This window comes from Leptidea sinapis, chromosome 45 (assembly GCF_905404315.1).
Source record: "Leptidea sinapis chromosome 45, ilLepSina1.1, whole genome shotgun sequence".
NCBI lineage: Eukaryota > Metazoa > Arthropoda > Insecta > Lepidoptera > Pieridae > Leptidea > Leptidea sinapis.
This window is the reverse complement of record NC_066309.1, coordinates 3,221,923-3,238,460: the sequence shown is the minus strand read 5'-3', so window position 1 is coordinate 3,238,460 and position 16,538 is coordinate 3,221,923. Positions and strand designations below refer to the sequence as shown.

Below are 16,538 nucleotides of genomic sequence, written 5' to 3'. Positions count from 1 at the left end.
ATCTGTTTAGACATGAGATAGACTAACCGAGCTATAATTAAAAAAATATCCGTTACAAACTATGAAACAAATTTTGCCAAAATATAGAAATGCAAAGCTATTTTCCAAATAAGACACAAAAACGCCTCTCATCAAATAGAGTTAAATGAAGATTGCCAGATCACGACATTCATTTGAAGCCGTGGATTGTTTAAATAAGTCTTATGTTCGTGATTTCTTATGTGCCGTAGATTTTTCAAAAAATAATAATTGGAAAGCATCTTAATACCGTGCGAAAATAATACTTATGACTCATCACAAAGCTAAAGATGAGTATTTTAATACACCTACCGATCACATAAATGTCTAGTGCACATGAGTGCCCACTCATTCTTTAAAAATTTCGGGGACTTATCTATAACTTCTTTCATTTATTTTATCATCATCATCATTAGCCGGTTGCAACCACTGCTGGACAAAGGCTTCTTCGAAAATTTTCTGAATTAGGTTTCGTTTATTTTGCGGAAATCTATCGGAAATATAAATATAAAAATGAAACCCCATTTTTGCTGGTCACGCTATATATTGGTAACGGCTTTACCGATTTAATTCATCTATTTTTAAATGTTTTCTAACTCTTCGTTGAAGGTTCTTAGATTTAAACAAAATAAGAAAATTGCGCAAAAACTTAAAAAAAAAAACTTAACGACTACCTATATTATAAACTATTTTAATGTAAACAATATGTTATGTTTTTAAAGTGATAACCCTCACTTCTAGGATTAATACACAATTAAAATTTGATTTGCCGGAGGTCGTGGGTTCGAATCCCGCATCGTTCATAAAATTTTGTTTTCAAATTTTATTTGTGTATTAATCCTAGAAGTGAGGGTTATCACTTTAAAAACATAACATATTGTTTAAGTCAATTCTCAAGTAAATTTCTCAATCTGCAAATATTGGGGTTGAGCAGGTTATCAACTGTAAAGTAGATCCTGTAGATGAAGGCACAACCTGAGAGTTGAACAAAGCAAACAGTATTTTAATGTAACCTTAGATCCAGCGTTTTAAATTGAAATAACAGGAGATAACTGTTAGTCGTTTTGCAGTAAGAGTTAGATCAAACATATTTTGAACAGACCAACGTCTTGCCTACTTGGAATGGTCACCGTACGGTCACCGGATGATTAATACGAATCCAATAGTATTGACAAATGTTTTTGTCACAAAAAAAATTATGAAAGCGGTTGTCCCTAAAGGCCATCCCTGCAACTTCCCGTTAATTCCATACCTACCTAAACGCTTCAAATTGTAGGTACCTACTAATTAAGATTTTGACCTCTTCGAGCACAAAGAGTAGCTGTTCTATGTTTTTGAGCTCTAAGAGCTCAAAAGTCTGATAAAAGTTAAATAAAACCCTGTTTATAATTTTTTTTTTCATAGTTGTTAGTTTGTTATTTTTTTTTGATTAGTTTTTAAAAGAAAAAAAAATTTCAGAGTTTTTTTTTTGAGATACTTGACATCCCTAGGACCATAAAACGTCGAGATCTGATAAAACCTCGATTTTTCGGAAAACGGGGTAAAACCAATAACTCCTCTAATTTTTGAAAATACATATTCAATTTTCTTAGCGGGAAGTTAGTTAAAAAAAATTGAAAATTTGGTTAAAATTAATATTTTTGGAGTGATAACATTTTAACTGAAAAACTGTTTCATAGTTTCCTAGTATTTAGGGTAAGTTATTTAAGTGAAGTCAAGTCATACTAATGCATAGCAACGTGCATTCTACGCAAACAACATTTCATTTCCTCTCATATTTGTTCAAACTTAGCTCTAGAGGCCAAACGTTTAAGAATAGGCGTACCACAGGGTTCATTCTCGGTCCTTTCTTATTAATTATAAATAATTGAGGTAAACATTGAACTCTGAAAGGTAGAATAAATAATCTTCTCTTAAACAGTTTTTCACTGTGTATTCGATTAATAAAGTGTTTTCGGTTTAGTACACCAAAAACGATATACAAGCCAACGTTTATACGTATATTATTATACAAAAGACTATTTACAGCCTAGGTTCTATGAGTAATTGAGAAAAAATTAAAAGAATTTAACATATCAACTATTGTCTCTCAATATATTCTTGATAATAATATAATGTGTTAAAAATAAAGTTTGCATCATGGACAAATATTAACTCGAATAAGTCGAGTTAGTCTTTTGTTGGGTGTTACGAAATTCAAAAGAATTGTGAACGTATGTGTGCTAGAGATTTCTGTATCATAATTGACTTTCTTAATTATTTTACCCTTAGATAATTTATAGGTCAAGATAGACTATGACACCCGTGAAAACGTCGAAAAAATTGAGTTTAGAACTAGCCTCCATTTTGAGAAATGCACGCACACTAACACAAATCGTTAGCGTAAGACGTAGCCTGACACACTAAATTAATATTCTTGGCCTGTTTTTATTGGTTGTCTAACAGCAAGAGACTATCTATACGTATACATTATTATCTAAGATTATACCATATCTTGAGAATGGAGCGAACATCCCCAGGCTAATATTGTCGAGTATGTAATAATATTGTAAGTTTATAGGAAATATAATTATCTAAATGTTATGAGTTATCATACGCCCGTAGCAGACCTCCGCTGCAAAACCATAACAGCGTAACCGGTGTAATTTCGCCAATCTTGTCCATAAGTAGAAGAAGCGAAATACTAGCGTAACTGCCTGTTGTAGAAGCAGTACAGCGATAACTAGCTGGATTTGCTATGAATAACAGTGGTTCTTTTAATCAAGCTGACGTGAAAAGTTCTAAATCAAATTTTACACGTTGTCGTTGTGGTGGAATGTACTTGGGGTAGTACAATGTAGTTTGGATAGATATACATGCTTATAGATTAGGGCTCTAAATGTGATATTATTAATGATATTACATGGGAAAATCTTAATAGAAATCCTAATCTTGATGGTGTACAAATTACAAAACAAAATAAATGTTTAGATAAAACTTTCCTATTATTTGCAAGGCAAGATCCTTTAGCCGCGTCCTTTGATGTTTCTCTTTTTCTTAGTAATGAAAAAAAAATATAAGAAAAATTGGAGAGTAAGAGATTTTATGTTGTAAAGGATAGTACTGAGAATTTATTTGTCGAAGATACTGTAGTCAAGTTATGTGCTTTAAAGGTAGGTTTAGGTGTATATTTTACACATACATTAAATACTATTGTATTGACCATATAAAATTTCCTAAATTTAAAAATAATTTACCCTTTTGATAGTTCCATTGAACTAATCTCTCAACCTTGTCGTAAAGTCCCTATTCCCCTTGAGTCCACTATAAATGCAAACATTCAAGTTATACTTGTTTCGGATGCTGTAACTTGTCCATCAGAATGGGTTAGTTCCTTGGTTCTTGAGTGCGGGTGTACTCAAGGAGGATGGAGACGCTCGTATCTGTTTAGATATGAGATAGACTAACCAAGCTGTAATTAAAAAAAAATCCGTTATAAGTAAAAAAATATAGAAATGCAAAGCTATTTTCCAAATTAGACACAAAAACGCCTTTCATCAAATAGAATTAAATGAAGACTCTAATGTGCCGTTGATTTTGCAAAAAAACAATAATTGGAAAGCATCTTAATACCGTGCGAAGGTGTCGTAAATGTTATTTATTTATTTGTATGGATCTCCAACAGTTGTACATATTAACTTACATCTAACACATGCCTGATAACTAAATATTTATATGTACTACCAATTATAGAAGAACACATCATTCCATAAAAATAACAGTGGTTAATTTGCATTTAAGGTGACTATAAACTACTTAAGTATCTTAAAAATAAGTTATACTCGTATAATAAGTATTAGTTGGAAGAATATGGTTTTCTGAACAATAACAAATGTTGAATATAATAGAAATTAAATTAAAGTTATCGATGACATTGTGGTGTTTGGTAGCGAAGCTGAACATGATCTGCGAGAAAGATATACAAGTCTTAAAAGATAATGACGATATTCTTAATGAAAGTAAATGCATGTACCGAATAAAGTTCATACATTTCCTTGGGCATGAGTTATCTTGAAATAGAGTTACGCCTCTTGATAAATATATCAAATTAAGAGAATCATGCTTCCTGAAAATATAAAGATGTGAACACTGCACTTTCAAAGATAGTGCGTTGGTTTGAGACGTATAATCTTCTCTTAAACAGTAAGAAACAAAGTGTTTTCGCGGTGTAGGTAATACAGTGGAGGTACAAACCAACCCATCGGGTGTCCACAAGTTCCAATCTGTACCGTAGTCTTCACGTAGTAGATATCACGGTAGATAAAAACCTCCAGTGTGTTCCACTTATTACCAACATAGCAGATAGATTCGGCTATGCTGCATACGCCGTTTGAAAGATTACAGAGTAAACGAATATTGCTACGGCTAGATTAGTGTACTTCAGTTATATTCGCAGCATCATGACGGATGGTATTTTCCTGTGGGGTCATGCTGCCGATATTGATATAGTATTTGCGCTGCAAAAGAGTGCTGTTCGTCAGTTCGTGCTATATATCAACTTAGTTATAGACAGACGACTCAAAGAGAAAATAAAGTCATAAATATTATGACTGCTTTTTGTCAGTACCTATTTACGAAAATTCTATTTAAGTTCACAAAAATAGTGATTTTCAATATTATAACTCAAGAAATAAGGCATTGTTTTTTTTTTTACTTTTATAATAAAGTTCCAGTCGCTGTTCAGGCCAGTTTTCTATAAAATTTAAATGTTTTATTGAAAATGGCCCTGTCGTAAATCTCGCTGCTCCACAGTTGAATATCTAAGCGATCAGCAGCCTGGGACTAGATTTTGAATAATTTTTAGGAATGACTACAATATTGTGTTGTTTTTATAAAAAGAATGCTGTGAGAGTTTCTTGCACCGATCTTTCTCTGTACTTCCATTTAAAAAAATTAAAGAGTAATGGTTTTATTCATCATTCTACATCAACTAATTCAATTCAACTAATGAATCAATCAAGTAAAAAAAAACGTGTGCAATTCACACGTGGAAGGTATAACCTTCAAAAATTTTGGCAAAATAATAAGACGAATGTAAAACTTTGGGTAGAGGATAATTGTATGTTTTAGTAATTATGATAGTGCTACAATGTTTTACAATTATTTTACATTTTATTCGTATATATTACTTACATAGATTGATTCAGACTCAGAGCTTACCTTTTCGATTAATGAGCCAAGAGGCTTATGGTCACTAAAGTATTAAATAAATACTTTGATCCTAATATGGTCCTATCTTTGAAATATTGCGTCAATTACTGTTTTTATCTTGTTGTTGATACAGTGCGACTGCTACACATTTTCAAATTTAATTGGCGTCAAAAAACTATATCAACGGAATCGCTGTATCCGATGCAATATTTACATTTAAGTCTTCTAAAAAGTTTCACTTCAAAAAGATGTAGATAATACTCTACTACTGCCCTTCTTTCTGAGTCAAGTCATTGATGACTCAAGTGTGATAGTTCTTATGTCCAGATAAAGATATTTCACTAAAATTTAATTGCATAATCATCCTAAAACAACCAACAATTTATTAAAAAAAATATTTTGATAACGTGACCTATGTATTATGTAGTAAAATATAAATAATAAATATTTCGACCACGGAAATGGAATGTAACACGGAGTTTGGAATGAAAGCATATGGGGCAAAACAGCTTTCAGCGAGGGGCGAAACAGTTCCAAACGGACTGTACTCTGTCAACTGTCAGGATGAAATGTCACTGCTTAAATTTATTTACATTTACTATTTAGTAATTAGTAGGTAGGTATTTAGTATTATGTGATGTGATATTATAAATATATTTTGATTTTGTAATTCCGTTCCATTAGGACAAGGATTGGACTAAAAATAGTGACTGCGAATATTATGTAAAACATAATCTGCTGCAACTTGAAATTGTCATTTAATCATTTACAATTATTATTATCGATGGTTGAAAATATTTTCAAAATGTTATTGAAAAATGTTTTAAGGTATCATGTCGGACTGAAACACTTTGACTGTAGAGGGCCTAGACTTTTATCAACTCTTAAACCTGTTCATGTCTCACCTAACGACGCAATTGCCTTAAGTGATAATTGTGTTAAAAGATTAAAAGAGCTTTGTTCAAAAGATGTGTTCTTAAGACTGTGTGTGGAAAGTGGTGGATGTTCGGGCTTTCAATATAAGTTTAATTTAGATGATAATCTTTCAGATGATGATCGGTAAGCAATGTATAAATTTCACCTGAAAATTATAGCTAATTTATAATATAAAGTATATTTCATGCAATACAGTAAAACAGAACAAGATTGATGCTTAACTCAAGAACAATGACAATAGAAACTAGGAAGCCCATTTGCTCATAGCCAAATGTTTGGCAGTAACAGGAGGTTTTAAATCATATCAAACGAAAAATGTTTATTAATATATGTATAAATAAATGTTCTAATTACATAATGATGTTATATTTTCAACATTACCAGTAAACAGTGTTCGCAACCTGAGGCCAGGCGGCTGTTGTTCCAGGGCCGTAAAATTATAGTATATTTGTGTATATGGATCAATATTGGTACCATTGTGCATAGATATGAAATTATCATACATGTTCAATGATTATCATATGGCTGTGAACACGGCCAATAAATAATAGGTTGAAAAGTGTTGCATACTTGCACATTATTTAGACATAGTTAAGCAGGAAGGACTCAAACCACACAAAGGCACTTTTGAATTATAGGCATTTGAAGTTTCAGCTCTAAATAATCTATATATATTAAAATGAATTGCTGTTCGTTAGTCTCGCTAAAACTCGAGAACGGCTGGACCGATTTGGCTAATTTTGGTCTTGAATTATTTGTGGAAGTTCAGAGAAGATTTAAAAGGTGAATAAATAGGAAAATGATGCTAAATTAAATAAAAACAACAATTTTTTTTCCTTTGATGTGTCCATACATAATTTCTATGAGAATTTATTGACACACGGTTTGACAGTTCTGCTGTGAAACAATTTCATTATGACACCAGGGTGCATATTTTACGAAGTAATTTCAGGAGTATACTGGCATACTTAACTCTGTTTTTACCAAAGTGTGGTTTGAGTCCTTTCTGCTTAAGTAAGTCCATTTATATGTGTGTGTATATATAAAATAATTATATTTTGCCCGGGTTTGATTGCTGACAACTGCAACTATTGTTAAGTCTTGTACTTTTTAGTATTCAAAATGTTTATTGATATAAATTAAATTAAATATTTTTAGTTTATATTTTATGAAAATAATGGACTTGTTAAATTTGTGCTTATTGTACAATTTCAGGATTTTCGAAAGGGAAGGAGCTAAAGTGGTTATTGATGAAACATCTCTGGAATACATTAAAGGCTCAACCATTGATTATCACACTGAGCTGATCAGATCAGCATTTAGGGTTGTACAGAATCCTAATGCAGACATTGGTTGTTCTTGTGGTGCAAGCTTTTCCATTAAAATTGACTAAGACCGCAGATGTACAAATATAGATAAAATACTTTTGTATATATTATGTAGTTGAAGTTTAGTCACCATAATAGACTAAAAATTAAAATAGAATAATTAAACATACTGTTGTAATTTATTTGTAAAATAAAGAATATATAAATAAAAAATTTTCAAATATATATCCCTATTCAATCTTGAATTATTAGAGACATTATATAATGCTAGAAAATGTGTGTGCTTTGTTTTCAAGACCATTTTCCTTTTCTTAAGACATTAAATATATACAGTACTTGTTCACCTCACTGTAGCATGGTGAAAAATATATATACATACTTATGATATAACATTCTCTGGAATTAATACCTATGTTTTTTTTTTCGATCCCTTCATGTGGAAAGAGTTTCAACAGACAGCCACATTCTTATTGCTCAAAGCGTGGTATCTGTATGAATTTCAAAAAAATAACAATTTCGTTTACGCGTGTTCCACACTACCAGAATGTCGCGCGCCGTAAAAAAAAGTAGGTTATCCGAATCACCCGCCATTTTTCTTCGATATTTTTATTGTTTTGTTTACAAAAAATGAGCAATTCATTTTAAACGCTGCAAAAGAACATTATATTCGAGTGAATTTTAATTATTGCACTACATAAAATGTAAATTACTACTAAAATAAATAATTGTTTCAATACTTAGATTATATGTATATAATCAGTAATTAATGATATTAGGTTACTACTAGGACTGGTGTTTTAGTGTTAGCAGTAAGCTGTTTCAGAATCTTTTAGAGGATTCATATTCTGGGTGTAGATAAAGTCTTGTATGCAACTGTTGATAATTAGATATTAAAACACTCATGTGATACTATTATTCACATTTGTGTTTTAATACCCCTTATTACACAACAATTGCATAAATAACTATATTTTAATTCCAAATTTGAACAAACAATTACAGTCCCTAGTTCATAGGGTACCAACTTGCTCTTTTTGAATAGATGTGATAAAAAAAAATATTGTTTTGTAAATTGTAGGTACCTATTGTAGCATTTGATGATCTATTTATGAGGTGAAAATTCAAGCTCGATGTAATGTGATCCAGTTTCTCAGTTCTTAATCATAGGTAATGTTAATTATTAGAATTTTTATGTCTTCTTATTCCCTTTCATTAATTACTCTTTATGATAAAATATCTAAAATATACAATTGAGATAGCTCAGGCAATAAGTAGTCTGAAAATGTTTTATTAGAACTACTGCATATGTAAAAGATTGTGGGTGGCGGTGATCACTTATAACAGGTGACCCGTATGCTCATTTGTCCTCCTATTCCATAAAAAAAAAAACAATAAATTGTTAGGCTTAACAATGCTGACAGTCATTGAAGTCAACTCAAGATGAATTGACCGACCATAGTTCATGAAAATATACAATAGGATAACAAAACATGAGGGTTTTTAAAGTAAACAATGTTTTTGTCATGTTTTTGTTTTATTATGATTATATTTCGCAGTCAATGTAGGTATTCTTATTCTAATGAGATTGTGACACATTGATTGTTCCCCAAACACTGTCAAGTTTTGTTGGGGGCAACACTATCTTTGCCTCATTTTTATTGTTGGAATTGCCAGCAGACCTGAAAGAAGGAATTAGAACTTTAATATTGTTGCATTAACAGTTGCTTCCTTAATAATTTATTAGTTATGGAGTAATTAAAAAAAAGCAGAGAATCATGTAAACTGCCCGTTAAGACTTATAATTATAAAATAATAATGAGCAGAACTTATAATAACACGAATAGATATTCTATAATATAATAGATCCCGAAATTTACGCCCTGCGGACATACGCACTAGCGGCAAGACGAAATGCCACACTGCAATGATCCCTTTCTGAAATTAGCAATCAATGTGTTAAGAAAATATTTATAGATTTCCTGCAAATTAAGTAAATCAGAAATATCCTTAGGTAAAGTTGTTGTGTATATGAAACCCCTAGGGGAAGGCCATATATAAGAATAATATGAATAATGGTCGGGTATGACCTTAAGCGAGGGGCTCAGTCTCATTCAATACCCACAAAATAAAGTACTCAGTGCGTCTAAAGAAGTTTTGTCTTCAAAAATCACTCTTCCTTCTCTTTTGTTGAGAAGAGATTTTTTTTAATAGAGCTTTATAATAGAGGCAATGCACATAAAAGTTTCAGCCTTCATTGGAGTTGATGAGATACAGTATAGCTCGCTGAGAGACAGACGGACTGATGGACAGCAGACTCTTAGGAATAGGGTATCCATTGGTTACTCTTACAATTAAAAGCAAATGGACAAGAAAATGATCTGAGCACTGGATCTGACTAGTCACTTAGATCAACTCATATATAAAAATATATGTTTTCGGCTAACATTGATCAAGTTAGGCAATTTTATGGGGCAAGCTACAAAGTGATCATTATTTGGCATCTTCATATTGGACTTTAGTTCTGGAAGAGAACATATTGCTCAAATGTTACACTATGAGTTTATTTTGGAGAAGAATGAATTCGATGTAAACGACTTTATATGAGAAAAAGATACGAGATAAGCAATTCGTGCACCTGAGTTCACCCTTACCACATGAGTAAATTCTATTAACTTTTGTGACAACCCTACCAATTTTACCCGGATGGTCGCTTATTTTTTTTTTAGTGAAAATAAGGGACGCGTCGAGCAAGAAGTTCAGCTGATGGTAATTGATACGCCCTACCCATTACAATGCAGTGCCGCTCAGGATTCTTGAAAAGCCCAAAAATTCTGAGCGGCACTACAATTACGCTCGTCACCTGGAGACATAAGATGTTAAACCTCATTGGCCCAGTAATTTCACTAGCTACGGCGCCCTTCAAACCGAAACACAGTAACGTTTACACATTACTGCTTCACGGCGAAAATAGGCGCCGTTGTGGTTGCCCCTAATCTAGCCGGCTTCCTGTGCAAAGGAGCCTCCTACTGGTACCCACAAAGTACTGGTACCGATACCACCACCACCCATACATCTCTGTACCGTTTTATTTACTCATGTGCCCTTACCCAACATTTATCGCGGCACCGTAATTACGCTTGTCACTTTGAAACAAGATTTTAAGTCGTCTTTAGGCCAGTACTTTCCCCACAGGATGATCGTAGTTTAAGTGTTCACTCTTATTCGTAAAGATGTCGATAGGGCTTCCTTGTGGTCAACGTTATGGAAGGGAGAAATGAGTAATGACGAACTAGCTTGAAGATTGCTATGACAGACTGACAAGTGTCACTCTACAAAATGTAAATGTTTAACTTTGCAATTAGTTTATTTTTCTATTCTACATTATGTTTAGGTAATGTCTACCTTTCTGATCAAAAGTCCAGGCAGATACTTCAAAATACACCAATCGAAAGTACCGTTTGCGGCGTGACGACTGCCCGCCACGAGTGACGTCACGGAGACGTTAATAACACAAAGATGTTGTAACGACAACGTTATATTAAGACGAAGTATGCTTACTGCGGCAACTCCGTAGAGAAATTGAAGGCATCGTTTATTTTTTTAACGTTATGAGGTGAATAGCGGTTGTAGAATCCCCAAATGCTGTTCATCAATTTGCTGTTGTACTTCAAGGGAGTCAGCTCCATCACTGAAAAAGAGTGAATATGTTTTAATTTATTTTCCCACAAAATAAATTACCATCGTACCTAATTGAATTGGCACATAACTTCATCAAGGTTATATTAATTTTGTTTTCATAATAAGTATCAAAAAGGTGTAGGTTAATTAATTACTTTATAAAAATATAGTTTATTTTTCACTTAAACTTAGTGAGCCTAACTGATGGCCGATACAAAATAGGTAAGAACAAACTCAATGGACATTGATGAGCCAAACTCCCCACCTACCTATTAAAAATCAATAAAAAATAGTATTTATTTTTGAAAGAGTGGACAAACGAGCGTACGGGTCACCTGATGTTAAGTGATCACCGCCGCGCACATTGTCTTGCTACACAGAGGAATCACAGGAGCATTATCGGCTATTCAGAAAAGTGTACGCGCTTTTTTGAAGGTACCTAGGTCGTTTCGTCTTGGAAACAAGGCACAAGGAAGCTCATTCGTCAGGTTGGTTGTACGTGGAAGAAAGTTCCTTGAAAACTGCACTGTGGAGGAACGCCACACAACCAAATGGTGGAGATGATATCCTAATTTGTGGCGGAATTCAGTGGTAGGCATCAGGTCATACAGCTCTACGGAACACTTCCCGTGATAAATGCGGTAGAAGACACACTATGAAGCGACGTCGCTACGCAACGCCAAATGATCCAGCCGTTCACAGAGCATTGGGTCCCCGGCAATTCGATTAACCTATATTATGTAGATTTCTTACTTACGTTTGGTATTAAAAAATTCCCGAGATTCTCCAGATTTTTTGATGTTAGAAATCTTCATATTTCGTTGAGTTTCCCGAATGCGACCTGCTGAGAATGCGGATGGCGGTATACATGCCATAATTTTTTCACAAGCTGGAACACAAACAATTACTTGTTAAATCCTAAACGTATCAGATGTGTACTTAAATATACAGATCCTGTAAGCATAAGATGATAATAATATTGGGTGGATATTTTTTTGCGATACCTATTATGGTTTATGCCAGTCCATAACAGTTGAACGAGAACGGGTAAAAGGCCGCCAACATATATAATAACTCTTATATATCTACCTATTATAACTTTTGCTGTTGCGAGATGAATTATACATCGGGCACACTAAAAGTTTTGCACTTCTAGCTCATCGGAACTATTTGAATTTCGAATGTTATATTATTTGAAACGTTGCAACTTTCTAGTAATAAAAAAAAAGTGGCGGGAAATCATTTGTCAATTGTTTTTTATTCAAAACAAAGTTCTACGTAAGCAACGAAAATGGAATTAAGTCGAAAAGATTTTATTGCGATGAATTTTTATTTTTACACGCTTTATATATATAAATAGTATTATATTAGCTTCACTTGTATGTTTGTAACTGACTCTTTTAGACGCGATTTTAACACACTTTAAACGGCCAGATTTCATTAAAATTTTGTAGATTTATCGAGGACCGATGACAATGCACTAATTTGATAAGATTGCAATTTGCAAAATAAGATTTTTGCCAATTTATATAATTTTTAAATAAATAAATCACTAATAAGCGCCATCTAGTAATTTATTGTAAACTACAAAGGAGCCGCGCGACATGTCAAGACAGTTCCACATAATTATAGTATCTAATTCGTTTAGAAGCGAATAGATGGCGGTGATTTTGTATTTCACGCCATCTAGCAGCATTTTAATAAACTCTTAAGGCAATTATGAAGTGATATCATGGAACGTACGCTTTTTTTTTCGAGAGGAGTAAAATATATTTACGTATTGAAGACCCTACCGACTAAAAACCTCCTCTGTGCTGATAGCCCTGAAGGCTTTTACAGCGAAGCCGGGCGGGGTCCTTGGAGGCCGAAAATGTAGCTCACAGGCGCGGGGCGTCTCGGAAGGAGACTCGAACCTCGGACCGCCTGCTCACTAGGCTGGATGGAGAGAAGATCACTAACGATCTAATATATCTGTTAGTCCAGTGGACTCTAGGTTTGAAGAGACTTCGCACTCGCCGGCGAGTGCGGTGATATATGTATGTAAGTATGTGTGAGTGTATGTAAATGTGTGACTATTTGTGTGTAGTGTTATTGTAGGTGTGTGATTTGTGATGTGAGTGTGAGTGGTGTTAAACGATTACAGGACGAGGACTATCTCGTCGGGCTTCTATCAAAGTGTGTGAATCGTATTATATTTATTAGGTTGTGGCCGCTGGAAATCGTCAAAGTGACTAGTTGCAGCGGTTTGATGTACACGGCCGCGCCTACGTCTTCGAGGGCGGTGTGGTTGGTTTGGTGTCGGTGTTGGTGATGGTGTTGGTGTCGCGTTCGCGATCGTAATATAGTCGTCCGGGTCGACTAGTACGTGTCGAGGTCGCTTCTGTTTGTTCAGACTGTGGTCTAGAGGAGTGTAAGCACATGCCTCCCTCACCAAGATATTAGGGTGCTCGGCCACCTTATCAAAGTAGCGTCGCGATATCTCCTTGAAATGTTGAGCGATGGTCGGCAGCTCAAGATCGCGATGGAGATCTACGTTACGAACGCACCACGGCGCTCCGGTGGCCGCGCGTGAATCTATTCTGAACCACTTGCAAACGCCGCAAGTGGCTCGGCGGCGCGTGGGCAAACACGATGCTTGCGTACGACATAATGGGACGTACGTCTTGTACAATGTCACCTTGTGTCTGAGCGGTAGTTTGCTTCGCTTGCACACAAGTGGATAGAGGCGGCTAAGGACAAACCGGGCTCTATCGCAAACCGTGCTGATATGTTTTGCGAAGTTCATGTTACTGTTAAACGTAACACCTAAATATATATAATGTTGGGCCCACGGAATAGGGGTCCCATACAATTTAACTATAGGTATAGGGGCCAAAGATTTTATTTTATTAGTATTACCAAAAAGTACCGCTGCACTCTTTGAGGGATTGACTTCAATCCGCCATTTTCTGAACCAGTCTCCTAGTTCATTAACGGCGGCCTGAAGCACTCTTATATGAGTCGCGAGGCGCCCCCGTGTGGCGCCATAATAAAGAGCCGTGTCGTCCGCATATTGTGCAATTTGCACTTTCTGAGGCTTCGGGAGGTCACTCGTGAAGAGTGAGAAGAGGGTCGGGGACAGAACTGAGCCCTGAGGCACTCCCGACCTGATGGATCGGGGCGTGGATAACGTGCCTTCTACTCGATAGCGGAAGCTTCGATCAGTAAGGTAGGCTCGTATGATACGCACGAGCCTGTCTGGCATACCCAGTTCATACAGCTTAAAGATTAAGCCGTTATGCCATACCTTGTCGAAAGCTTTCGCGACATCGAGAAATACGGCCGCTGTAACTGTACGGTATTGGATTCGTTTGAGAATATACTCAGTGAGTCGGTGGGCTTGTTGGGGACACGAGTGAGCAGTCCTGAAACCAAACTGATGGTCGGGTATCATGTTCTGCTCCGCGATATAATATTTGAGGGGAACGTACGCGTATACAAACAATTCTGTAATGTGGGGTGCTTTTTAAGATATTATTAAAATAATAATTCATCTACACCTCACGCTTTTTATATAATCAAATATATTTTTTTTACACTTTTTTCAATTTAAATTTATTAAAATTTATTTTCTATTTTTTTAGTTGAATTTTATATAAAGCGTGTTTTGTAGTTTTTTTTAAACTATTTATTTTTTTTCTTTAGAGAACTTTCTGAAGCACCTAGCTGAGCACCGTGAGGCGATGGTTTGCTGAATTTGAGAGAGGTCGGGTTACATGACGAATTTCGTGAAGGGCGGCCTTCAACTGCCGTCAACAAAAATAATGTGGCTACTGTTAAGCGGCTAATTGAAGAAAACCCGCGGACGACCAAAAAGACAACGCTTCTTCACACACGGCCAAAAAAAACTAAGTCATTTTTAGCTTCCGAAAAAGTACAACTCGTCACCCATCCTGCACATAGCCCCGACCCTGTGATTTCTGTATTTTCCCCAAAATCAAAGCTTTGATGAGAGGTTTCACTTTTACGAATTCCGAAGAGGCAGTGATAGCGTTCAATCAGCACGTAGAAAACATGCCTCCGATCTGTGGTCCTCCTGTTTTAAAAAATAGTTCGATCACATGAAAAAATGTTTAAAATGTTAAGGAGACTATTTTGTTTTTTTTAAGTTACGCAAAATTTTTAGTGTGACCTTCGTATTGATTGAGTTATTATATTGAACCCACTTCCCGTAGGTCACAAGGTTTCTGATGGCAGTCATAGGTATTATTTTCAACTGATTCTAGATTATTATATCCTCCACTATAGTCGAGTATTAAAATACTGTACGAAAACTATTGTTATTATTTTTTATCAGTGTTTTTGTAAGTAGGTCAAATAATATGTAAACGTCTGGTTTAATATCAATATTATCATGATTTCGCAGTAATAACAAGTAGGTAGGTATTTATTCTACTACATATATTTGGAGGAAGTATATATAAGGAGAAATAGTACCTAATAATTGTACATTTAAAATTAATAAATATCTACAACTCACTCGTTGACAATAATTATTATCTAGTAAGTACCTAAGTATGTATATTTCAATGGGTAGGTACTTACACAAAATGATACTCACCTTTGCACACTTCGAATAACAATGTCCAAGTAGCAGCTCTGATTTGGTTGTCAATATTGAGTTCTTCCACCACAAAGGAAGTATTCAAATTCGTTAAGCCAGTCAGCACCATGAAATCGCAAGTGTCAAAGGACTAGAGAAACAGAATCACAAAAAGCGCAAGCGAAGAGTTGAGGAACGAGTGAATGTTGCGACGTCTGAGATGTCACTGAACAAAATGGCTGCGATGGTCATCTGACCCTTGCGCTGCTTATCGGTTTCTAGCAGCACGATGGGTCAATTAAAGAGATAAAACTACTCAAACATATCGGTTTACGAATTATTAAGTTTTAAATTAAGTATTTAAGGTATTGTACGAACGCAGTCGGTTTCTACGAGATTTTATTTTAAGGATTATTTTTATTCGATTTATGGTGATGACCAATATATAAGATAAACTAGGTTCCTACAGTCTTGATTTTGAAACGCACCATTAACACAATGGGCTTCCTTTAATACACTGATATTGGGGCCTGTTCCAGAAAGGTCGTCACTCGTCTGTAACAGGCCTACAATTTTTTCCGGGTATCAGAAAACTTACAACAATGATAATCAATAATAATAACTACTTATTAATAATATAACTTTTAAAAGTGCAATTATTATTGTTGCATTCCTCTTAACAAATAGAATAAAAAAAAATCTAATATTCAATTAGTGTTTTTTAAGAACCCATCAACTGAATGAAAATAAAGTAACTTTCACTGAACTTTGACTTTTCTAGTTCTCACTTGCTTACAGAAGAAAGG

The 16,538-nt window shown here is 34.7% G+C and overlaps 3 protein-coding genes across 3 annotated transcripts in view; 2 read left to right on the top strand and 1 right to left on the bottom strand.

The window, feature by feature from the left end:
* LOC126977458 (protein smoothened) overlaps window positions 1–16,538 on the top strand; it is a 599,797-nt gene that overhangs the window by 495,525 nt on the left and 87,734 nt on the right. The window lies entirely within an intron of this gene.
* LOC126977540 (iron-sulfur cluster assembly 2 homolog, mitochondrial) lies at window positions 5,823–7,641 on the top strand. The gene is made up of 2 exons (XM_050826397.1): window positions 5,823–6,267; window positions 7,360–7,641. The coding sequence occupies exons 1-2, from the start codon at window positions 5,993–5,995 to the stop codon at window positions 7,535–7,537; spliced, it is 453 nt and encodes a 150-aa protein (XP_050682354.1). The 5' UTR covers window positions 5,823–5,992; the 3' UTR covers window positions 7,538–7,641.
* On the bottom strand, window positions 8,988–15,961 carry LOC126977548 (uncharacterized). The gene is made up of 4 exons (XM_050826404.1): window positions 15,751–15,961; window positions 11,908–12,039; window positions 11,031–11,160; window positions 8,988–9,151 (listed from the first exon to the last, which is right to left on the bottom strand). The coding sequence occupies exons 1-4, from the start codon at window positions 15,860–15,862 to the stop codon at window positions 9,049–9,051; spliced, it is 477 nt and encodes a 158-aa protein (XP_050682361.1). The 5' UTR covers window positions 15,863–15,961; the 3' UTR covers window positions 8,988–9,048.